This window comes from Balaenoptera ricei, chromosome 11 (assembly GCF_028023285.1).
Source record: "Balaenoptera ricei isolate mBalRic1 chromosome 11, mBalRic1.hap2, whole genome shotgun sequence".
Classification (NCBI taxonomy): Eukaryota; Metazoa; Chordata; class Mammalia; order Artiodactyla; family Balaenopteridae; genus Balaenoptera; species Balaenoptera ricei.
The window spans coordinates 101052410-101076893 of NC_082649.1; the positions used below are offsets into that span (position 1 = coordinate 101052410).

The 24484-nt window shown below is 42.8% G+C and overlaps 1 protein-coding gene across 8 annotated transcripts in view; it reads left to right on the plus strand.

The window, feature by feature from the left end:
- Nucleotides 1-24484, plus strand: part of ATG7 (autophagy related 7) — a 326752-nt gene that overhangs the window by 147621 nt on the left and 154647 nt on the right. For 6 of the 8 annotated variants that reach the window (XM_059940379.1, XM_059940378.1, XM_059940376.1 and 3 more), the window contains 5 exons: nucleotides 347-541; nucleotides 3430-3633; nucleotides 5350-5465; nucleotides 10006-10081; nucleotides 23982-24062. In XM_059940379.1, the coding sequence (XP_059796362.1) occupies nucleotides 347-541; nucleotides 3430-3633; nucleotides 5350-5465; nucleotides 10006-10081; nucleotides 23982-24062 (672 nt within the window). The remainder of the gene's footprint in view (nucleotides 1-346; nucleotides 542-3429; nucleotides 3634-5349; nucleotides 5466-10005; nucleotides 10082-23981; nucleotides 24063-24484) is intronic. The other 2 variants (XM_059940383.1, XM_059940382.1) reach the window with 1 other exon arrangement.

The window sequence follows — 24484 nt, forward strand, 5'->3', positions numbered from 1 at the left end:
CCTCAGATTGTAGGAAAGAGCCAAAGGTACACAGTTTTCTCCAGTGTTCACCTTTTCTCACATGGGAGGTGCCCCCCACCCACTTTGGAACTAGGATCCGTGTGTCTCTGTTTGCTGCTCTGTCCAGCTTCAGGGACCCTGGGTGACAGGAAAGAGTGGTCTAGGTTGAAGAGGTGAAGAGGGTTGGAGGCACAGGCAGCAGAAGGCTAAGGCAGAGTGGTCATGACGGAGAGACTTCAGGCTGTAAGCGACCGTGCGTGCACGCCTGCGGCGACCGGGAGATGCGGGCTCTGAGATCCCGCCTGTCCCTTTGCTTCAGACCCCCCTCTCTCTGGTGTGTCCCCAGAACGCCAGAGGGTTCAACATGAGCATCCCCATGCCGGGACACCCAGTGAACTTCTCCAGCGTCACCCTGGAGCAGGCCCGCAGGGATGTAGAGCGGCTGGAGCAGCTCGTTGAAGGCCATGATGTCGTGTTCCTGCTGATGGACACCCGGGAGAGCCGATGGCTGCCCGCCGTCATCGCCGCGAGCAAGAGAAAGGTAGAGTGTGGGTCCTCTGGTGGTGACTTAATGCATCATCTCCCCAGGGGGAAGTGTACCCAATCCTCCAGAGCAGAGGGTGCTTTGTGTGGCCTAGTGACCTGGTACAAGAGGGCTTTCTCCAGAGACTGTCTCTGCCTTATGCACCATCATCCAGCATAATTGTTACCCTTTACTGTTTAATTTTCATAACCACCCTGTGAGGTCCTTTACTGGAAGGGACACTCTACTTACAATAGAATGTAAGCTCCAAGAGGGCAAAGATTTTGCCTCATTCACTACTGTTGGGTCAGTGACAGCTTCAAGGGCCAAAAGAACTGAAGGGTTAAACACTGGGTTGGCCAAAAAGTGCCTTCAGTTTTAAGTAAAAATAAAAGACACATTTTTCATTTTCACCAAGAACTTTATTGAACAACGTATTCACCCTTTTGTTCCACTACCTTCTGCCATTTTTCAGGCAACTTCGTAATTCCATCTTCCTAAAACTTTTTATCTTTTTGAGCAAAGAACTGTTCCAGGTGCCTTTTATAGTCTTCCACAGAATTGAAATTTTCCATTAAGAGAATTTTGTAAAGACCTAAATAAATGGAAATCCGAAGGTCAATGTCTGGTGAATATGGCAGATGAATCAGAACTTCCCAGCCAAGCTGTAACCGTTTTCACCTGGTCATCAAAGAAACATGCAGTCTTGAGTTATCCTGATGGAAGATTATGCGTTTTCTGTTGACTAATTCCAGATGCTTTTCGTTGAGTGCTGCTTTCAGTTGGTCTAACTGGGAGCAGTACTTGTTGGAATTAATTGTTTGGTTTTCCAGAAGGAGCTCATAATAGAGGACTCCCTTCCAATCCCACCATATACACAACATCACCTTCTTTGGATGAAGACCGGCCTTTGGTGTGGTTGGTGGTGGTTCATTTTGCTTGCCCACGATCTCTTCCATTCCACATTATTGTACAGTATCTACTTTTCATCGCCTGTCACAATTTGTTTTAAAAACGGAACGTTTTCATTACGTTTAAGTAGAGAATCACATGCGGAAATACAGTCAAGAAGGTTTTTTTCGCTTAACTTACGTGGAACCCAAACATCAGAGCGATTCACATAACCAAGCTGGTGCAAATGACTTTCAACACTTGATTTGGATATTTTGAGTATGTTGGCTATCTCCCGCGTGGTATAACGTTGACTGTTCTCAATTAATGTCTTAATTTGATCGCTATCAACTTCAACTGGTTTACCAGACCGTGGAGCGTCGTCCAGCAAGAAATCTCCAGCACAAAACTTCTCAAACCACTTTTGACACATTTGATCAGTCACAGCACCTTCTCCATACCCTGCATAGATCTTTTTTTTTGCGTTTCGGTTGTGTTTTTACCTTTCTTGAAATGACAAAGCATAATATGCTGAAAATGTTCCTTTTTTATTCCATCTTCAATATTAAAATGGCTACACAAAAATTCACCAATTTTGATAAGTCTATTTTTAAACGCATGCTGATATGACAGCTGTCACATACAGTCTAACAAAATTGTTTCGAATGACGTTAAAGACAACTAAGTGCTCCTAGAGCCATCTTAAGGAAAAAACGGAACGAACCTTTTGGTCAACCCCATAAATCATGGTACATATGTGTGACGGAATAGTATGCAGCCGTTCACAGTTATGTCTTCAAAGAATTTTAATAACACGGAAAATACCACATTATGTTAAATAAGCAAGATATAATATTATATATATTTTTTATCAACTATGTTTATATATGTAAAGATATCTATGTTTATCAAAGGATGGCAAGAAGAAGGGAGAAAGGGAGGAAGGGAATGGGAGAGAAAGAGAGAAAATAACAGGGAAATACCTCAAACTATTAATAGTAATTGAGCTGTGAGATTGTGAGTGATTTTTGTTTTCTTTTCTGGTATGGTTTTCCTTGATTTTTTTCCAGCTTTCTCTCTAACCATAAATTTGGGAGAATAAGTTAAATTACAACTAAGAGAATTTCTTACAGTATAAATGAAAAAAATTGTCCTCAAAAACCTATGTGGGCGGCTTCCCTGGTGGCCCAGTGGTTGGGAATCCGCCTGCCAATGCAGGGAACATGGGTTCGTGCCCTGGTCTGGGAGGATCCCACACGCCACGGAGCAACGAAGCCCATGTGCCACAACTACTGAGCCTGCGCTCTAGAGCCCGCGAGCCACAACTACTGAAGCCCGCACGCCTGGAGCCCATGCTCCGCAACGGGGGAGGCCGCCGCAATGAGAGGCCCGTGCACCGCAGCGAGGAGTGGCCCCCGCTTGCCGCAACTAGAGAAAACCTGCACGCAGCAACCAGGACCCAATGCAGCCAAAAATAAATAAATAAATTAATTAATAAAAAAAAAGAAAGAAAGAAAATATTCAAAAGAAAAATCCTATGTGGAGGGTGAATTATATGGTATGTGAATTATATCTCAATAAAGCTATTATGAAAAAAAATCTCTGTAGAAATGACAGAGGACAGCATAATGCTGGAAAGAATGGGTTTGAGAACTATCGAGACAGTTTTATACACCTACCTTTTACCAGCTAAGCGACCTTGGGCAAGTTATGGAAGTAACCTCTCTGACTTTCAGTATCCTCATCTGTCCATAGGAAATGTTTGCTGGGAATTTTAAATGAAACCAAATGAGATAATTTATGTTAATAACTTGTTAAGTCTTTTGCACTTAATAAGCCCTCAGTCTTGGGTAACTTTTACCAACATTAGCTTCTAGAATCTAATTATAGTCATATGCAAACATTTATTGCAAACACTTATAAAACAAATTTTTTAAGTGGACCAAATATGAAGTTAACCATGGCTTAAAATATGTGTCTCTTAACTCTAGCATTTTATTCCTTGAAACTCACAGCTGGTCATCAATGCTGCCTTGGGATTTGACACATTTGTTGTCATGAGACATGGCCTGAAGAAACCTAAGCAGCAGGGAGCCGGGGACTTGTGTCCCAGCCACCCTGTGGCACCTGCCGACCTCCTGGGCCCATCACTTTTTGCCAACATCCCTGGCTACAAACTTGGCTGCTATTTCTGCAATGATGTGGTGGCCCCGGGAGATGTAAGTGGATTTCTTTGTTATTACAAATATTTCCTACAACCATCTTGCCCACTAGAGTGGAGAGACCCAGTTCTTTCCTTTACAACTATTCAGATATTGTCTTTTAACAAAGAGAAAAATTCTCCATTTGGGAGGGGGCGGGGCATGGCCTTATCCCTCTATGAGCCTTGTTTGACATCATCGACTGTGTACAGCTCTTCCCTGTTCACCAATGTAAACGCAGCAACAAACCATTTTTATGGAAAGCTCAGCAAGGAAACTGCAGGCTAGACTGGTTCCTGGCAGCGCTTAGCGCTGTATCCTGTGTGTATCTTAGTGAAGAGGGCGTTAAATGAGGAGTCTGAAGACCCAGACTGCAGTCCAGGCTTGGACACTGCCTCACGGGATAATTCCAAATAAGTCTGTTAGGCTCCCTGTGCTTCTGCGGGATGGGACGGAGGCCCAGAAGGTTGTCAGACTCAGCATGTCAAAATACAGGATTTCCAGTTAACTCTGAATTTCAGGTAAATAGCGAATAATATTTTAGTATAAGTATGTCCCATGCAATATTCGAGATCTGTTTATACTAAAAGATTATTTGTTGTTTATTTAAAGTTCAAATTTAACCGGGCATCTTGTATTTTATCTGCCAACCCCAGTAGGGGTGGGGGACGAATACTTTCCCTGACTATTAACAGTGCACGGTGGTTCAAACATGGAAGTGCTCTGAGCAGCAAGCGCTACACTGTTCCAACGTAAGGTTCTGTGTTCTTAATGCTGCCATGGAAGCAGGGTGAGCAGGAATGGTCTTTCATCTGAAAAGGCGATCACTTCCAGTAAAACAAAGCAGAGGTGTTGTCTGTACCCTCCCCTCCATTTTCACCTTCTATTAAAACTTGTTCCTTACTAATTTACACCTCTTTTGGATGACTGGCTTTTGTGTCTTCCCAGTATAAAGAAAAAAATATCCTCTTATGTGAAGAAGGGTGGCTTTATTTCCATCATGGGTTATAATATACAGCTGACCCTGTTATTTCGTTATTACCAACAAGTAGGATTAAGGATCAGCTGCAGTAAAGTTACATCTGTTCACAAGGCAAAAATTTCAGAGTCAAAGTTATCCCTAACAACCCCTTAAATTTGCCCAGAGTTGGAAAATTAGAATTTCTTAGGTTGAACTAACGAAGGCTTGTGTTTGGAGCCACATTGTAGCAAAAATACTTGTTCTTAAGCCCTGAGATCACGCTCAGGGTGACAAGATGCCTCCACTGTGAGGGGCACATGGAAACAGAGGATGGCGGGGACAGCAGAGCAGTGCTCCTGCCTCCCGGGCACTCCGAGGGTTAGCGCAGTCACGGTGGCAGAGCAGGACCATTTGCTCTGTTCAAACGTTCTTCCTCTCTGTGCCTCTGGCTCTCAACTCACAAGCACAGTAGAGTTGAGTCGGTTAAGAGTGCATGATGCCACTCCGTGTATGAGGCAGCTAGGCCCCCCATCTTTAATTGTTTATAACTGCTAATCCTCTTTAGCGTATTACCTTATTTAGTTACCTAACTTGTATATTTTGTTTTTCTTGGTACTTGCAAGAAATGGTATTATGTGAGGCTGACTGATCTTTGCCAACAGTGAGCGTCTGGTATGTGATAGAGCTTTATTGTGGAGGAGTTTGATGCTTCACTCAGCTGGCATTGGGCGGAACAGAACTTTGCATTCACGTCAGTGACTGTTTCTCTGTAGTCAACCAGAGACCGGACCTTGGACCAGCAGTGCACTGTGAGTCGTCCGGGACTGGCCATGATTGCAGGAGCCCTGGCGGTGGAATTGATGGTTTCCGTTTTGCAGCATCCAGAAGGGTGAGTTTGCCTTTTAGAGATGGGTGTTTAAACAAAGAAAGCTTTTGTATCTCCTTTGGCTTTTTCTCAGTCTGAATTTTCTGAGAATTCTATTGCTCTTTCCATCCTCAAAAAAACAAGATTTTAAAAAAACCAGTCTGATTCTTTGGCCTGGAGAACTTGTCATTGTGATCTTTGGAGCTGTATCTCTGCATCCTTCTGGAACTGAACTCTCCTAGAGTTAATTGGTAATTGATAATAAGGAAGGATAAAAATTTTGGTAGTGGCCTTAGGACCTTCATGCATCTATTCTCTTAATATGTTTTGATCTCCTTAGCCCTGAGCATTTGTAAGGCAATACGTGAATCACGTATGATAGAAATTGCATTTAGCTGTATGTAACAGATCCATCTAAAGTGACTTAGCCAAAAGGGTACAGCTTGATTTTTCTCATGCGGCAAGAAGCTCAGAGGCAGCTTCCAGGGCTGGTACAAAGGCTCCGATATGCCATTAGGGACTGTTTCCTTAGCATTCACTCGGCCACTCTTAGCTCCCTTCCTTATGCTTGTCACCTGTAGTCACAAGATGACTGCTCTGCCAACAGTGTTGCTTCTGTGTTACACTTAAGAGGAAAGGAATGACCAAAGGATGAAAGTTGTGCTCAGCTGAGCCTGCCCCCTTTTAAAAGGCTCTCCGGGAAGACTTACTTATTGATTCTAAAACTCCTATATCACATGACCTTGCACTCGTAACTGCAAGGAAGACGGACAAATGTAGTCCTTTGGCTGGGCATGTTGCCTCTCTCAATGAAACTGTGATGAGATAGAAGTGGAGAATAGATTGGGCAGGCGCCCAGTACTGTCTGCACATTCATTTAAAAAAATTCTGTATGTATTTTAAACCCTAGAAGATATTATTATTGTTATATAGTTGGTATTCATTTCATTTTGCTAGTATTTTCCTTTTTGTTACTTTTCATTTCTTTCTGTGACCTTGAGCTTCCATCCAAGGGCATTTCCTTCTGCCTGAAGAATACCCTTTATTATTGCCTTTAGAAATGCTAGTGACCAAGATATTTCAGTTTTTGTTTGTCCAAAAATGTCTTTATCTTTATGCTTGAAAGCTATTTTTGCTGCGTACAGAATTCCAGACTGGTGGTAATTTCCCTTTAGCAAGTTGAGAGTGTACTCCTGTGGTCTCTGGCTGCCCTTATCCTGGTTGAGGAGTAAGGTGTGTATCTCGTTGCTACTCCTTTGATACAATTTGTTTTTCTCCCTCTTCCCCTACCCTCAGTTGCTTTTAAGATTTTCTCATTGTTTTTGGTTTTCAGAAGTTGGGAATACATACCTAATTCTGTTATTTATTATTGTATACCTATTTCTGTATTTATTCTGATTGTGCTTTTTAGTGCCCCTTGAATCCGTGGCTTGATGTTTTTCGCCCACTGTGGACAACTTTCAGCCATTATCTCCTAAAACACTGCTTCTGCCCCTTTCTTGATTCTTTCCTTTTGAGTCCCCAGTTGCATGTTAGAATCAGCCTATGCTCTTTTCTGTACTTTCCATAATTTTGTCTTTCCTTACTTCAGTCTGGCTACTTGGTTTTGGCTTATCTTCCAGTTTACTAATTCTTCCTTCTTCTGTGTCTATGTTTTAAACCATCCATTGAGTTTTAAATTTCATAATTATATGTTTCACTCTTAGAGTTTCCATCTGATCTTATTTTATACATTCCCCCCTTCTCTGCTAAAATTGTGATTTTTGGTCTTTTTCATTCTTTGAACACATTTGATCGTGTTTTTCTTTTAAGTCCTTATCAGTTATGTCCATTGATGGGATCTCCTATGAGCCTGTTCCTATTGTCTATTGTTTTTATTGGCTTTTGGTTATGTATTGTCTCCTCATATACCTGGTTTTGGTTTTTTTTTTAAAAAACAAAACCTTTTCATTATGGAAATTTCAAATATATATGAAAAGATATATAGATAGATAGATATAGATAGATAGATATAGATATCTTCTTTCTCACACACACACACACACACACAATTTGTGTATATATGTAGAAACCACCTTGTATGCACCATCCAGCTTCAACAATTACCAGTCATCATTTATCTGTACTACTGTCCACAGTTTTTCTCCTTCCACTGACTTATTTTAAAGCAAGTCCAAGACATAGCTTTTCATTCATAAAAATATATCTTTTTAGTATGTATCTTTACTATTTTTACATATAAATACAAATAAAAGGCAATTCCCTAATATTACCACATATCCAATCAATATTTAAATTTCCTCAATTCCTTGTATCTTCTTGGCTATATTTGATTGAGTACTGGACATTATATTTGAAAAATTACAGAGATGTGATTTACATTTCTTTCTGGCAAACTGCTAGGCCAAGGGGACTACCATCCTAGAACATTTTATCCAATTAGGGCTTATCTATTTCCGGTTCACCGTTAGTCTGAGGATGCACCCCTGTATGATCCCAACCCAAAGCCTGGGATATTTTCCATGGTTCCTCCTTATTGGCAGACCTCAACTCTGGATTTTCCCATCAGCCTCATGAGTCAGTGAGTATCACTGTTCAGCTTCTGATCTTGTGGCCACTGCTTTTGGACATTGGCAATCATTTTATGGGGGAAAACTCCCCTTGCAAATGCCTGGTTTACCTCTGTGGGCTTCCCTCCTCTTATAAACCTTAGCTCTGTAATTCTCCCCTGCTGTGGTAGCTCTCTGATGCTTTCAAACAGAGGTTTGTATACTTTGTCTGGCTTTCCCATTTGTTCTCAATGGGGGGACTGGTCCTGACCACTTAGTCCACCAATGCCACACCAGTTATAAAAATATTTTTTAATTTATTAAGCACTCATAGGGTTAGGCTTGCATGTGAGAGGAAGGCAGGGAGTAGGCTGGTGTGTTTTGTTTCAACTTGACCTTGGGCCTTTCGGTAGTCTCTATGTGTAACGCATTGTATATATGTTATATTACAGATATAAAAATTAGCACAATTGTGGTCTAGACACCCTCTCTTCTCCAAGCAAGGAGAAGATCTTACTTTATGACTTATAAACAACAGAAGTAATTCATCTTATAATAAATAAAAGTGAGACAAAAATTAAATTAATTGTAAAAAATAGAGTCAGTAATTTAGAAAAAGAAAGAAGGAAGGAAAAGAAGAGAAAAGGAAAGGAAAGAAAATGAAGAAAAGAGAGAAGCAAAAGAAAACTTAATAAACAACTTAAGACTCTCTCAATATCCGCTGGAGACTGTGCTGTCGAGTGTGATATAGTGAAGGCAGAGTGGAGCCAAACAGGTATTTACACCTGACTGTGTGACAAACGCATTGTGATTTATCTTATTTTCAACCCTTACATAGTGCTTACGTTGTGCTAGGCATTATTCTAAGCACTTTACAAATAGTAATTCATTTAATCCTCATAGCAAACAGATTAGGAAAGAACTCTTATCTGTCCCATTTTTGATGGGGAAATTGAGGCATAGCGAAGATAACTAAGTTGCTGAAATTCACGTAGCTGATAAGTAGTAAAGCTGGGATTAAGCACAGCCCAGTTTGGCTCCAAACTCTGTTTTTAATCACTCTGCTATGCTGTTTGTAATACAGGCAGGAAAGAATTGAATTTTTGAAAGATTTGCTTTTCCAGTTCTCAGAAATCAACATGAATATTCTATTTACTGTATAACTCAGAGTTCTTCTCCGAAGTTGAAAAGACAGCCTCTGTACAATGTTGGTAGCATACGTAACAGTATAGATGCTTCAGAGCTAAATGAAAATAAGCAGCTTTTTTTGTCTTCCTCTCATCTTTGTCATCCCCCTGGCACCTATGTTTATTGTGGCCCCCTGACAGGAAGCATTTGGGTTAAAATCTTTCAGAGCTGGCTCTGAGTCCTTGACACTGACCACTCTGTCTTCCACATTTGCCTTGGTCATAGGCTAAAACCAGGGTCTGTGTCACGTCTCTTCTGTTACATAAGTAAACATCAGACTGTTATTCCGGAGGGAGTATTCGTTCTGCCCAATTAGTCCCTCGCTTTTCTTTCTGCTTCCTCCATCGTGGTAGCATTTACATCACCTCAGCAAGTTAAGGTTGGAACGTTTTCTGTTTCAAAATTTCAATTCAATTCAACAATGTGCTGCGGTGTTTTACAAGACTATTTCAGAGTAAGGGAATTAACATTAGCCAGACGTTGCACTTGGCAATTTATCTAACTTATTCCTAATTCATTTCTCACAACTGTCTTATTCCTATTTTATAGGTGATGGACCTGAAGCACAGAGAGATTAAGCAACTTGCCTGTGCTCACAAGCTCTGGTCTTTCTGACTCTAAAACACAAGCTTTTTTTTTTTTTTTTAAACTATTCTTCTGCCTTCCTCCCAGGGAAATTAGGGGTTTTTTTCCTAGCTTATGCTGCCTAGCAAGGGGCGTTTCGGTTATCCTTATAAATCTTATGTGGACCTCCTCCAGATCGTCCTCACAGGAATTAAGCATAGATTTTTATGAAATGAGCAGCTCTGATGGTTTCCTTTCCTCAGGGGCTACGCCATTGCCAGCAGCAGTGACGACCGCATGAATGAGCCTCCAACCTCTCTCGGGCTCGTGCCTCACCAGGTTAGTGACTGGGAGTGAAACCACAACTCTGGACCCGATCCCAGTGGTGCAGTGGGAAAGTATTTGGGGTCATCCCTGCCCACCTCTTCTCCACCCTCTCTACCCTCCAGCTTCACTGGAATTTCAGTGGGAGTTCCTTATGAGCACCTGGAGGAGATCCCATTCTGCAGGATGGTGTCGAGGTGAAATCCTGAACAAGCAGCATTACCCAGAGTCTTGATTTAGCATTTAGCATGTTGACTAGGGGCCTAGCGATGGAGTAGAACAAGAGAGAACGGGCTTTGGAACCAACCAGACAGCGGCTTAAATCCCAGCCCTGCAGCTATTAAGATGGCCTTCCTTGGCCAAGTCATTAAACTTATCTGAGCCTTAGTTTTCTTATCTAGAAAATGGAGGCAAGAATACCGACCTCAGCTGGTAGCAGTAGAGACGAGAGATGTTATATACAAAAGGCTCAGCGACAGTGCCTGGTACGTCACAGCCCTCAGTAAATGGTGCTGCTAGTTTTGTTGCTGTTGTTTATTATTACTGACTCCTTAATAATAATTAAGAAATAATAAATAATAGAAGCCTTTCTGGGCATGCATGGGAAGGCCATTAGAAGTGCACAGTGTCACCAGACAGTGGGGTGTCTTTTCAGAAAAAGAATCTGAAGCATCATAGGGAAGGTCCACCCATAGAGAGTGAGAGAGAAAAAAAGCAGTGGAATGAAAATGTTAAATTCGTGTTGCCTCTTCACCAGTTTTTGTCACTATGCTTTTGGAGGTTTTCTGGTCTTACTTTTCGGAAATCATTTCTCTGGGTTCCGTGTGCGTATCTCAGTCTGTAGCAGGAAGGCTGTCTAGTTAGCGGAGCAGTGAGAGCACGCGACAGTCCCATCTGGGGGCTTGTGAGGACAGACTCACAGACGCGTGCAGAGAGCGGGGTAACTCACGCAGGTCGCGTTCGTCTCTCTCTCTCTCTGCCTCCGCACACCTGCCCTGTCATTTTCTGGTTGAGGGTCTGAATCAGAAGAGGGGAAATTACTTGTCCACGGTCATAGAGGTAGTGGATATGCCGAAATCCATACCTAAACTCGGCACTCTGACCAGGGCTACATATGAGGTTTTGTGAGTGGAAATAGCCCCGGCCTGCATTTTGGGAGAGTTTGCTTCGAATCCCTGCTCTGGGCCACTTGCACTACGTCACCTGTCATGGATTTGTGTTAGGTCACTTACCTCCCTGGGCCTCAGTTTCTGTATCAGTAAAAGCAGGTGCTTTACCTTGTGTCCAGAATTGTCTATGACGAGGCTTGGTAAAGCACACAACACCATGCAAATGTGACTTTTCCAGCCTGCCTCACTCAAGGTGGCATTTATTTGACATGAATGGGTTAATCTTTTCTGCAGAAACACTTCAAGTAGGACCCACTAGGCCCTGTAATAAGCCCCCATCATGAGGAAGCTGTCCCCCAGAGCCAGCCTCTTCTGTGGACGCGCTCATTTGAATCCGCACCCTCGTCCCTTCTCACATGTCTCCTTCCCTTTCTTCTGACCTTGAGATGTGCCCTCATCTCCTTTACAGATTTCATGCTGAGAAGGGCCTTAATTAAATTTTCAGTCATGCCCCTGCACTGGTTTCCTTCTTTAAGTCCTTTATGTTAAATTACCGCAGTTGTAGTTTTCTCAGTGCTGAGGCCAGAGGGCAAAGCAGTCTCTTTATAGAAGGGGTCTGGTGTCAAAATGCATGTGCCCATGTTTTTAAAGTACTATGGCAACTAATCCCTCTCAGTGTTATTTACCCCCGTGGAGCCTTGCAATTGTTTGTCATTCACCCACTCTTCTAGTTCTTTCTCCTCGTTTTCAAATGTCTGAAGGATTATTTTGGTTGTTGGCCATCTCTTCATTTGGCCTTTTCAAAGTCTGAAGAATAATGCAGCCATATATGGGAAAAGCCCAGTGCGTGCGTGTGTGTGTGTGCGTGTGTGTGTGTGATTACTTGCTTACATTATTTCAAGTTTCAAGCCTTTATTTTTAGCTACTTTCTAAAAAAGACAGCAGAGAAAGAGCTTTAAAATTAGTCAGGGTTGTGTGGTCCCTATTTTATAAGGCTTTAAATTTCTTCTTTTTTTTTTCTTTTTGAAGTGGAGTGAGTGCATTTATGCAACTGTGTTTTGATTAGGGGACCACCGTTTCCACAAAAACACTGGGCTGTGTTGCAATGCAGACTCAGCACTTACCCCCTCCTTTTCCTGGCTCTGTGAGACAAATGACTTCCTGTCGGAGAGGAACTCGGTAAACCCCTTTGTGTGCTTTGTATACAGAGAATAGCCAGTGACGTTCCCTGGGCTCGTTTTTTCTCCATTCCTCAAAGGACAGTGTTTATTAATTGGCCCCTGTGGAATGAGATGTAGTAGAAAAGTGATAGTCCTTGGACGGAGAATCACAAGGCCCCCCACCAGCAACTCATTGTGTAATCTGGGGAAAGTTGCTTAACTTCGCCCATGCTCTCTGCTTCTCAGCTCTCCCCGGTGTCAGACCTGGGAGGCTTGAGGATTACTTAGTCCATCTCTCCGTAGGACCACAGGCAGAATTTGGCTTATCCAGAGATTGGCCAAGTGCAGAAAAAGGCTTGATTAGTCCCTGAAATTCAGTGATATTCAGCCTGAAACAACCTCTTATTGCATTTGAAAACCGTGAAAAAAACCATTTGAAGGTGAGAAAATCGGCTTATGGGTTTGTTCTTTTTAAAAAGTCTCTGGCCCACTGTGTGTGGATGGGATTCTGCAAGCAGGCAGCAATGAGTATAAGCCACTTTCTGTCTATAAAGGGAATGGTTTTTTAATTTGTCATTTTTATCTATATATAAAATATACACAATCACACAAATCATTAAGTATACAACTTGGATTCTCACAAAATGAACACCACTCATGTACCCAGCACACAGATCAAAATGAAGTGTTATCAAGTACCCCGACATCCCCCCATGCTTCCTCAATTATCACTGCCTCCTTCCCACACAGAGACACGCAGCTCTTGGCTCTGAACACCTTGGGAGACTTTTGTCTAATTTTGAACTTTCTGTAAATGAAATAATATAATACATGGTCTTTGGAGTCTGGCTTCTTTGATAGAGAGAACTTTTTCACTGTAGATCTTAGCGCATACTATTATTCCCTCTGCTTCCCAGCAAGTGAGCTCTTTTATTTAAAAAAAAAAAAAAAAGGTGGTGGGGTTGTCTTTTCCTGGCTCCTGGGGTGGTGACTGTTCGGTGAGGCCAGACCCCTTTTTCTGGTTCTGTGGTGGGAGGCACAGTTCAGGAGTTATCAAATGTAGAGGCCACTCCTGATGTCTCCAGGAAGTTGGTGTGCAGGCTGGTGAGACAGAAATGTGACAAATGAACAGCCGATGTAGCTGCTGATCATTTGACTGGACATCCCTCAGAGAACGGAAAGCATCGTGGCAATTCAGTAGTTGTCTGAAAACCACGGTCATGAATATAGCAGTCCTGCATTGATCCCACCATGGACCAGGCAGTTCACGTTTTTTGTCTTTGGGCAAATGGACTCTTGGTCCTCAAGTACTACTGAATGAAGACCCTGGATGGGTACGCCCCTCCTAGGGATTTGGACTTGCCAACCCCATAGTTCCCTTGGGCTTTCAAGTTCTTTGTTTTAGTTACTTTCAGAAGAGTAGAACAAAGCCCAAACTAGGACAGGACCTGGGCAGGGACCAGCCTGGGAAATCTCCCAGTGAGACGAAAGCTGAGCTAGAGCTGTGGTCTCTAGCCAAGCCTCGGCCTGCTCTTGACTTGGCCTGTCTGCACAGGCTGTGCCCCACAAATCCTCAGGCCATTCGCTTTCAGTAAGGTCTCTTTACCGCGCTCCGAAATGCTGATCTCAGTGTGCCTCTAGGGTGTGGACGGACTGACTGCTGAGGAAGGAGGTTAAGAAGATAAGCACTAAGCTGACGCTGTGCCAAAGCGCCGTTAGGTTCAGAGAAGTTCTGTGATCGGCACGCAGCACAAGCGTTTGGTTCCACTTGCCTTTGGCGTTTCTAAGGTGGTGGATGTACCCCAAGCCACTCAGATGTGGTGAAGTCTCATTCCAGTGGGGAGGCCCCTGAATACAGGAGGGACTTGGGTACAAGATCCGACAAGGTGTGGGCTTCCCTGTGTGCAAGGCCCCAGAAGAAGAGAGGGGCATTCCCCTCTCGTGGCACACAAAGTGGGGATAAATTACACACAGTGCCAGAGTTCCAGAGCATCTCAGGCAGCATCTCTTGGCCCAAGAGGACTTGGACATAATTTTATCAGTTGAAGGACGTCACTTGTGCCCCACGAGTTTTGCTCACCCGATGGGGCTGTCCTGTTTGGGAGGCCCGCGTGGGAGGGAACCAGAAGGCTCTGTGATCATACAGATCCGATTAGAATCCCAGCTTTGCCTGTTAATTTCATTTTCATCCATTTGACAAAAGGGTTCAAGGCAGTTCTTGCCACTTGTCACTGTGTGACCTTGGGCAGGTTACTGATCCTTTCTGAACTTCATATTTTAAATTACTAAAACGGGCATAATAATATACTAAACAACTGGGATTCATGTGCAGATTAAATTACATTATAGATTACATTAGCACAGTTCTGGGCACCTAAGGGACACTTGTAAATGTTGTTTTTATCTTTCTCTTTCACTTTTAATTAAAATGGTAAAGTGGGCGCCTATCTAGCTTCCTAAAAAGAAAGTTACAAGGAGTCTCGTAAAATTCTGGAAGCAGTGAGTGTGCAGGGGAGGGTTGGAAGGATTAGTTCCATCCTGCACTGTTTCTCTAAGGATGGCGCTGGCTCATTTCCAGCTTGCTTCTTCTGCCCCTTGGTGGCCCCTGTTTGACAGTGAGAGGTGGTTCAGTGATGGTAGCTGAAGCTGTTGTCTGAAACAAAGACCTCTGTGGTGCGCCTGAGGTTTTGCAATTGCTAAACTTTATTTTGGCGTTGAATTTGGTTAAGACTCTCTTCAACATCCAAGAGCAATGCGGAGTTTGGAGTTAGCTCTTATTTATGCAAACTCCAAGCTCTAGAAATACTGCCAGGCCTGCTGGAAACCGGTGTGAAGTCAAAGCAGCAGGTTTCTGCTGTGGCTGCAACTGTGCCTTCTCAGAATGGCTGTTTATTTCTGGGCATTGGATCTTCACTTCCCATCCAGGGGAGGTTGATTTTGGATGCACGCAGCAGTAAGCGGCAACTTGCAGCAAGCAGCAGTGAGCGGTAGCTGGAAGCAATATCTTAGTCCCCGGACCGGGAGTCCTAACTGCTAGACCACAGAGGCCAGTGGCTAGGGCCCAAACCCACAGTTCTTGCCTGCCTTGTCAAGAAAGAATTCAGGCAAGGAGGCAGAAAGTAAAGAGAAAAGTAGAAAGTTTATTGGAAAAGCAAAGTACGTGCGGAAAGACGCACGGGAGAACTCAGAGAGAGAGTAGCGCCTTTAGGAAGTTTAAATCCTTTAGAAGGGGGCAGTTTTCCAGGTTTTTGTCTCCATTCTGGCCAGTCATCTTGCAATGTCCCCCCCTGGCCAATTTGTCTCCGGACCCTCCCCTTAGGTGCGCACGCACCCCACAGCCAAGATGGACCCCGACATGAAGGCATCTGGGAGAAGCAAGAGTCACCATGGCCTGGAGTTGTCCCGACTTTTGACCCCCAAGGAGCCTTTCTACACGTGTAGTGTCTCCCTTGCCCCAAGGAGGGGCAAAGCAGAGATCCCTTGATCCTTTACTCAAACAAGGTTTTGCCCCTCTTCGTTTTTGCGATGACTGTTATCTTAAGGCATCCAGAAGAGACAAAGCTTGGCTTTTTACCCTGTCTCTGTCATTGCTTCCATTTCGGAGAGCAAACAGGAGGCTGATTTTAAATGTCTAACCTGAAGCCCACCTATCTCCTGTCTCAGGAAATGCAAACAGGAGGCTAGTTGTAAGTGTCCGGCCTGAAGCCCATTTTTTCCTGCCCCATGAAATGTTAGTTAACAGAAGGCCAGTTGTAAATGTCTAACCTGGAGCCCATCTATCTCCCGCCTCATGGTGGGCTTGGGGCTCAAGCCGCTTTCACTCAGCTTAGATGTAAACACCATGAGGGGCTGCCCAGAATGGAAGAGACCCCTTTCTATTCCTGATCTATTTATTTTGTAGCTGACTGGGCATAAATGACTGAAGATAATTTAATCCACTCAGACCCTGATGGCAGCCATCTTGATATTGAGTTTTTGGTTTTGAGGGGGTGTTTGTTTTTTAATTCCTCTGGTTTTCTCTTTCTTTCTTCCTTTCTTTTTACCTTCTCCTTGATTTTCAGCCTTTTCCCCTAGATTTTGGAGAGAAGGAACAGAACTCAGATGCCTGGCTTTACCACTTGGTAGTTGTGGAATCTTGGGCGAGCCAAGCCACTTCCCTGAGCCTCGATTTCTTTATCTAGAATACAGGGGAAAGTCACAGGATGGTAGTGAGGCCAACATGAGATGAGTATGTGAAGACACTCCAGAGAGCCAGACACAGGGATGGCACGTAGCAGATGTTGGTCCTCTGCTCAGTCCCCTAGGCCACCATTTCCACAGGATGCCAGGACATGCCCTCCTGCACAGCTTCCAAGGTTAGGAGGGAGCAGTTGTTTCTATGGAGGGAGAAGGGAGAGGGGTAAGCACTTTAGGGGAGGCACAGGAGAGGCGGAGAAGATGGGTGAGTTTGAGAATCTGAAAGGCGACCAGTGTCCCTGTAACGCAGAGAATTGGGAGAGCACAATGGAAGAGGAGGAGAGGCAGGACCTCACAGGCCATCTTAAACCCAGGGGCAGCGGAGAGCCGTTGAAAAGTCATAAGCGGAGCTGTGACGTGATCAGGTTTGGCTGCTGTACAGAGAATAGACCGGAGGAGATATCAGAGGATCTGGGCATAGAATTGGAGTCCTTGAGCCTTTAAGTGGAAGACAGCCTAATCCAGGGATGGTGCATCAGAATCACCTCGGGAGCCGTTCCAGAATACACATTTCCCAGCCCTGTTCCAGATCCACTGAATGACAACCTCCAGGGACGTTAGGTGTTTGAGAACAACGACTTCATTCTATAAAGATGGTTTCTTGATGGCATCCTATGGGACAAAGTACATAACTCGTCAAGTTAACACAGACCAAATCCTGCTCGTTGATCATGGCTTTTGAGTTTTGTGCTCCCACCGGCCCTAGTTCTCTTTCCAAAAGGGCCCTGGACTCCTAGTCCCTAGCACACAGCCCCCAAACAGGTGTTCCTGCCTTCCAACCTTTGGACGCTAATTAGATGCGCACAGGTGCGCCTAATGAATCCGGCCGGGACCGCCCACTGTCCGCCTGGGAACCGCCCCGAGGGAGGAGGGAGGCCGGGAGCCTATATAGGCCCTGCTCTGAGGCTTTTTGCGTCAACTCTGCGCTCATCTTTACTCCTTCCGGTGGGTGAGCGGGCGTGAGGCCTTGTTAGCCAAGCGCAAGTACAACCAGGGGCCTCGCTGGTATTTGAAGACGGGGATTCAACTCAAGCTCCTTCTGCCCTTTGTGGGGCCTGGGGGTGAAGAGAGGGAAGGGAGCCAGGAAACCGCAGGTAATTGTCCTTCTCCCAGCTTCCCAGGTGGGGTTTTTAAATATTCAGGGGGTAGCAAAGAGACGCATGTTGTAGAGCTGGTCTATTCATATAAACGCTTTTTCTTTCCCTGGAAGGCTACATTGGAAACTGATGCTGGAGGGGCTTTTTTTGTTTTTTTGTTTTTTTTTGAGTTAGAGGGATTGGGGGCAATAGGGAATTTATGCTTTCATTTTGTACCTTTCTGTATTGTTTGGAAAATGTTAATGAGGTTATGAACTTTTTTTAGTCACCTTTTTTGAGGCATAACTTATGTACAGTCAAATGTACCCGTTTAAACGTGCATTTTAATGAGCTTAGACGAGTGTGTACACTTGCATATGACCACCACCACCGCAAATGAGGTCCAGAGCATTTCCATCCACCCCCAAAACTGACTTTGCCTTTTCTATGGTAATATCCCTACCCTCAGCCCCAGGCAACCACTGATTGGATTTTCATGCAGGCCATTTTAATATCTTCTTTATTCTTTTCAGCATTAAGAGGAAAAAAAACTTCATCAATGTAATTTAGAAAATAAAATATGCAGCGAGGCAGGCAAAGTTTGGCCCCTCTATTAGAGGCGCATGTGTGTGTGTTTGTGGAATTGGCAGTTTTTCCCCCTCTAGGGAGGGGAGAAATTGAGAAGCCAATAGTATTCGGGAGGCTGTTTAAAAGGAAGTTAAGTATTTAAATATATTTTAAAAAATAGGAAAACAGGAGTAAATAATGCTATGGGAGTACAGGTTATTTTTTTGTTTGCTCTTTTGTTTTCTGTCATGCTTATTATTTTTATAATACGTCGAATTAAATTTTTTAAAAATAGCCATTTAATACTTACCCTCCTGTAAGGAAGGATTGACAGCAAATATTAGTAATCAAATAAGGGTTTAGAGTAAGCTGTGTGTAGTCCCTAAAGTTGGAAGACTGTGCCTTGAGCAGTGTCAAGAGGCCTTAGAGTGGATGGAGAAATCACTTTATAAAATCTTGTCATTTAGATGTTAATTTAGATGTGGCTAAATTAGCCGGGTGTGGTGGTGCTATGCATAAAAAACGTGGAAAGGAGGGAGAGGCTTGCTAAGTGTTTCCATCTGCTTTCTGACATCCAACAGGTGATGCTGAGTGTATAGATTAAACCATGGGAAGGGGTAAATGAGGTTGGTAACTGAAAGCATCTTCTTCCAAAGGCTCTGAATCACCTGGGCTCTTGTTAAACATGCAGATGCTCTGGCCTTACTTCAGATCTTTTCAGTCAAGTTCCAGGGGATTCTTCTGATCAGGCAGGCTTCGAAAAACACCAAATGAACATATTGCTTCATATACTTTGCACACTTCTAAGTAGGAAGGTGATGGTGAATTTTTCTCCACCCAAGCAGGGGACAAATCCTTATAACTTCTTTGATTGTGAATTGGTGCCTGGCCTCTCTAAATCGGTAGAATATATTTATTAGGATTTTGCATCAGGTGCCTGGATTTTAGATTTGCTCTGGGATTTCTATGCATGTCTAAGGAAGGTGCTGAAATTTTAAGTAGCAACTTCTGCTCTTCAAATTTTATGCATCTCTTGTAAGATTTTAGGGAATACAGAGCATATTGTGGAAGCTCAGTGCATTTGTAATACAGGGGATTTAAAGAGTTGTTGATGGGGAAGGGCTTCATATTGCCTGGAATATGTGAATGGTGGTAAGATGGAGTTTTTCTTGTGGTTTATTTGGGATGTGTTTTCTCTGAATACTTCAGGTATGAATAATTTGGTTTGCTTTGGGATGTTTGTGTTTTTCTCATCCACTCATTTCATAATAATTAGTATTTGTTATGAGCAAATCACTGTGCTATGGACAGATGCAAATAGTTCAACCTATATCTTGCCCTCTGAAAGCAAGAGAGATTTAAAAATAATTTTTAAGTAATTATATTACACAAGCTGATTCTAAAACTCATTTGGTAAGGCAAAGGACCCAGAATAGTTAAAATAATCTTGAAAAAGAAGAACAAAGTTGGAAGACTCATACTTCCCAGTTTCCAAACTTACTACAAAGCTACTATAATCAAGACAGTGTAGTACTGTCATAAAGGTAGACATATAGATCAACAGAATAGAATTGAGAGTCCAGAAATGAACCCTGACATTTACGGTCATTTCTTGCCAATTAAAATGGGGGGAGAAGAGCCTTTTCAACAAAGTATTGGAACAACTGGATTTCCACATACCAAACAGTGAATTTGGACCCTTATGTCACACCGTATAAAAAAAAACACCTCAAAATGGATCGCAGACCTAAATGTAAGAGCTAAAACTATTAAATAAGAAAACATACCAACTCTTCTTAACCTTGGGTGAGAATTGGTTTGTTATCTATGATACCAAAAGGCCAAGCAACCAAAGGAAAAATAAATAGGACACCAAGAAAGTAAAGTTCTGTGCTTCAAAGGACACCCATCAAGAAAGTGAAAAGACACCCCACAGAATGGGAGAAAATATTTGCAAAATCATATCTGAAAGAGACTCCTATCTAGAATATATAAAGAACTCTTAACATTCAACAATAAAAAGAAAACCCAATTTAAAATTTGGCCAAGAATTTGAATCTACATTTCTCTGAAGAAAGATAATATGAATGGTCAAGAAGCACATGAAAAAATGCTCAACACTATTAGTCATTAGAGAAATGCAAATCAAAACCACAGTGAGCTACCACTTCACATTCATTAGGATGGCTACCTCAAAGAGACAAGAAGGTGGAGAAACTGGAACCCTTGTATGTTGCTGGCAGGAAAGTATTATGGTGCAGTTACTTTGGTCCTCAAAATGTTAAACATATAGTTACCATGAGATCCATTAATTCCACTCTATATACCCAAAAGTTATTCAACTTATGAATAAACAAAATATGGTATATCCATATAATTGAATAGTATTTAGCAATAAAAAGCAATGAAATACAGACACATGATACAATATGGTAAGTGAAGCCAGTCATGTATGATTCCATTTATAGTAAATAAGGCAAATCAATAGAAATAGAAAGTAGATTAGTAGTTGCCAGGGTCTGGGAAAAGTGGAGAATGGGGACTAATTTCTTAGGGGCTCTGAGTTTCTTTTGGGGGTGATGAAAATGTTCTGAAATTAGATATTGGTGATGTTTACAAAATTCCATGAATATACTAAAAGCCACTGAATTGTATACTCTAAAATAAGTTTATGGTACATGAATTTTATCTCAGTAAACCTGTTATTTTTTTTTTTTTAAACCTTTCTAACAACACTTCTTAAATTTATTTATTTATTTATTTTTGCTGTGTTGGGTCTTCGTTTCTGTGCGAGGGCTTTCTCTAGTTGTGGCAAGCGGGGGCCTCTCCTCATCGCGGTGCGTGGGCCTCTCACTATCGCGGCCTCTCTTGCTGTGGAGCACAGGCTCCAGACGCGCAGGCTCAGTAATTGTGGCTCACGGACCCAGTTGCTCCGTGGCATGTGGGATCTTCCCAGACCAGGGCTCGAACCCGTGTCCCCTGCATTGGCAGGCAGATTCTCAACCGCTGCGCCACCAGGGAAGCCCCAAACCTGTTATTTTTTAAAGAAATAACTATTACATAAGTTATTTTGGTGATAAATACCAAAAAAGGATTTCACATAATGAAGGCGTTATCTCTAAGTCAAGTGGTGGGTGGATTGAGTATTTATGAAAGAGGTGTGTTTGAGCTTGAGTGACTATTATGGAAGATATAGATTTGGTTATATAGCTGGTTGCAAAAGGAAGAGCTCTGAGTCGCAGAATTCGGCATGAGACAAAGTTAGCAACGCAAGAATGTCTTTGGGAGGGACATTGTACTTGAGCTTAGTAGTTGTATGAAGCCTGTGAAAAGATCAGAGAGGCAAAATGGGCCCAGATGAGGGGGGACCTTGAGTGCCAGCATGAGGAATGCTCTGCTATTTTGGTCAGCTCTAGGAAGCTGATAAAAAGTGACACACCTCAGAGCTGTGTCTTAGGAAAATTAATCCATAGCAGAGTGTTGGATTCAGTGGGAGGGAGAGAGCTCACCTGTGGAGGTGCCTGTTAGGAGTCTGTCGCAGTTGGTGTGAGAACAGGCCTTCCTCTTTTAAATTTCCTAAAACTGGAATTAGTTTGGTGGAGTTCTGAGCCTTCTGATACCAACTTGGGGAATTTGAAAGGCCTCACACACAGATGTTATTCTACTTCATTTCCTAGGAAAATGAGTCAGTTTCCTGGTAAAGAGCTGTCTGGGGTGCTAAACAATGGTGTGGGTGCCCCTGCTTGGCCACCCCATTCACTTCGGCTCCTTTCTGTTGCTCACCACCTGTGTTTTTGGTTTATATTTTCTCTTTCCTTCCTTCCTTCCTTCCTCTCCTTTTTCTCCCTTCCTTTCTGCTCCTAACTGGGTCTACTGTCTCCCTTCCCTTTGCCTTTAACTCCGCACCTCCGATCGTGAAACAGTTTAGCAGAGAAAAATACCAGTATTTCTTTGCACAACACAAAGAAAGTTTATTACCTGTATGAGAGAAAAGAGAATCAGGAGACCTTTTCATGAAGCCTATATGGAGACATTAACCTGTAGGCCATATCAGTGAACATTTTAATGCAAAGTATGCTACATATGATAAATATTTTTCTAGGTAAATTTAATATTAAAGCCATTGAGATAGAAGGAGACTCACTATGAAAATTCTTTGGGCCTGTAACTTCCACATCTCATGAGGATCTCAACATATCCATTTGTGACCTGCCGTTATAGTCTTTTCTGCTGGTTTGCCGTCTCTTGTTTTGGTGACCTGGAGAGCAAACTTAGGACCCTGCTTGTGCCTCAAGCACTGTATTAGGAAATGGTCACCACCTTCCTGAGATACAGAGAACTAAATATTGTCACATTTTCAGAGATTCACCGTGAGGCCAGCTAACTTATCCCAACTATCTAGCTTATCATTTCTACCAAACACTCTTTTGATCTTGGATTACATTGAAATCTCATAACATATAGATAACGACATTTAAAAGATTGCTCTAGGCGTTTCCTTTAAGGTTAGATCTTCCAGCAATAAGTATGCCGATGTAACTAGACTAGTTGCAGTGTGGGTTTAAAGGTGGAGTTACCCACACTCAGAAGGAAGCCTGTCTCTTTAAAGAGTCTGCCAGGTTTCCTTGGTTTTGTTTTGGGGGAGTGTTGGTAGGGTGGCTAAAGGCAACAAGGACTTGGGGGGGAGAGTAGGTGGGGGGTTCGGTTCTTTTGCTGTATTCAAGTGAGGCTGTTAAATGTGTGGTGAGCCCTCACATTGAAGACAAAAGCTGTGCAGTCCTGAGAGGAAGGGAAGGGAAAGGAAGGAGAGAGGGAGCCCAGGCCAGGGCCTGGCCAGGTTTGGCATCAGGGGCCCGCTTCTGAATCTTAGCGTTGTCACTTTCTGTTTACCTGAGCCAAGATGCTTCACCCTTCCCAGCCGGAGTTTCATCAGTGGGGTAGTTGTCAAGATCAAATAAATTAACTCATGAGAAGATTGGTGTTGTTTGGCTTATTATAAATGTTGAGTCCTATGGAGACTTTAGAGATTTCACCATACATATTTTTAGTAATAATGTTTAAATGATATATGCAACAGTTTAAAGTCCCCTTTTGGTGTCAGTGTAGTTCTGGAAGTGTAGTGTCTGAATTACTTAAATCATAGTTTGCAAAACCTGGTTATAACTGATACCCCGTAAATGGAAATGAGTTGTAATTCAGAAATTATAACTGAGGTGCTCAAGGTGGCGCTGTTTCCCCATAAACTTGGTAATGCGCTGCATTTTATCCGTATCTGTTCCAACTCAGGCAAGTAACTGGATCTATATTTAGGACCATTTCTGCCTTCTATAGTCCCCAGCCCTTCTTACCTAGTGAGGCCCCACCCAATACCACATCCTAAAAATGCACACTTGTCCTATATTCACTGTAACATACATGAGAATTGTCAATAATAAACTAGTTGACTGGTTATGTATTTGAAGACATTTATGAAAACAATACTTCAGATTTTACAGCTTTCTTTTTATATTTTGGAGTCAATTTGTGTTTAGGTCTCAAATATGTGCAAAGCTTGTAGACCAGTTCTTAACGGAATAAAGGACCTAATATAGTTCTTCCTCAAACTGATTATATAGTACGAGGGAAAATATCCGCATTGAACTTCATTTTTGTTAATCTGTACCAAGAGCACCCTATTAGTTGTTTCCCACTTCTTGTCAGAAGCTACACACGTACTTCACAGGTGTGTCATTCTGGGCTTGATGTGCATTGTTGTGTTTGTTTTTAGATACGAGGATTTCTGTCGCGATTTGATAATGTCCTTCCGGTCAGCCTGGCGTTTGACAAATGTACAGCTTGTTCTTCCAAAGTAAGTCGTTCTACACTCATGGGACTTGTTGTTTAAAATGAGCTCTTCAGCCTTACTAGCCAGAGGCACTGAAACCAACTGAGGGCTTCCTGTGGGGGAGGGGAGGGCCTAAAAAACCAAACCAGAAAGGATTGTGTTTTCATTTATCTGTTTTCATTCTCACAGAGAAACCAGCCTGCGAAAGTGTGGTTTATAGTGTAGAGAGAGAGACTGAATTAGATTACTGTAGTTCTGTATCAGTACTTGCATCACGATGGTAATTTTGACTCGAATTTGAACTTTGCTCGTCTTTGTTCCTCCCCAGAGGGCTCCTGGCTGGTACCAGCCGTCACAGAGCAATTTTTAAGTGTTACTCTGAGGATGAGGGGTAGCAGGCGGTCCTGGTGGTGTGTCTTTCGGAGATCTACATAATGACAAAGAAA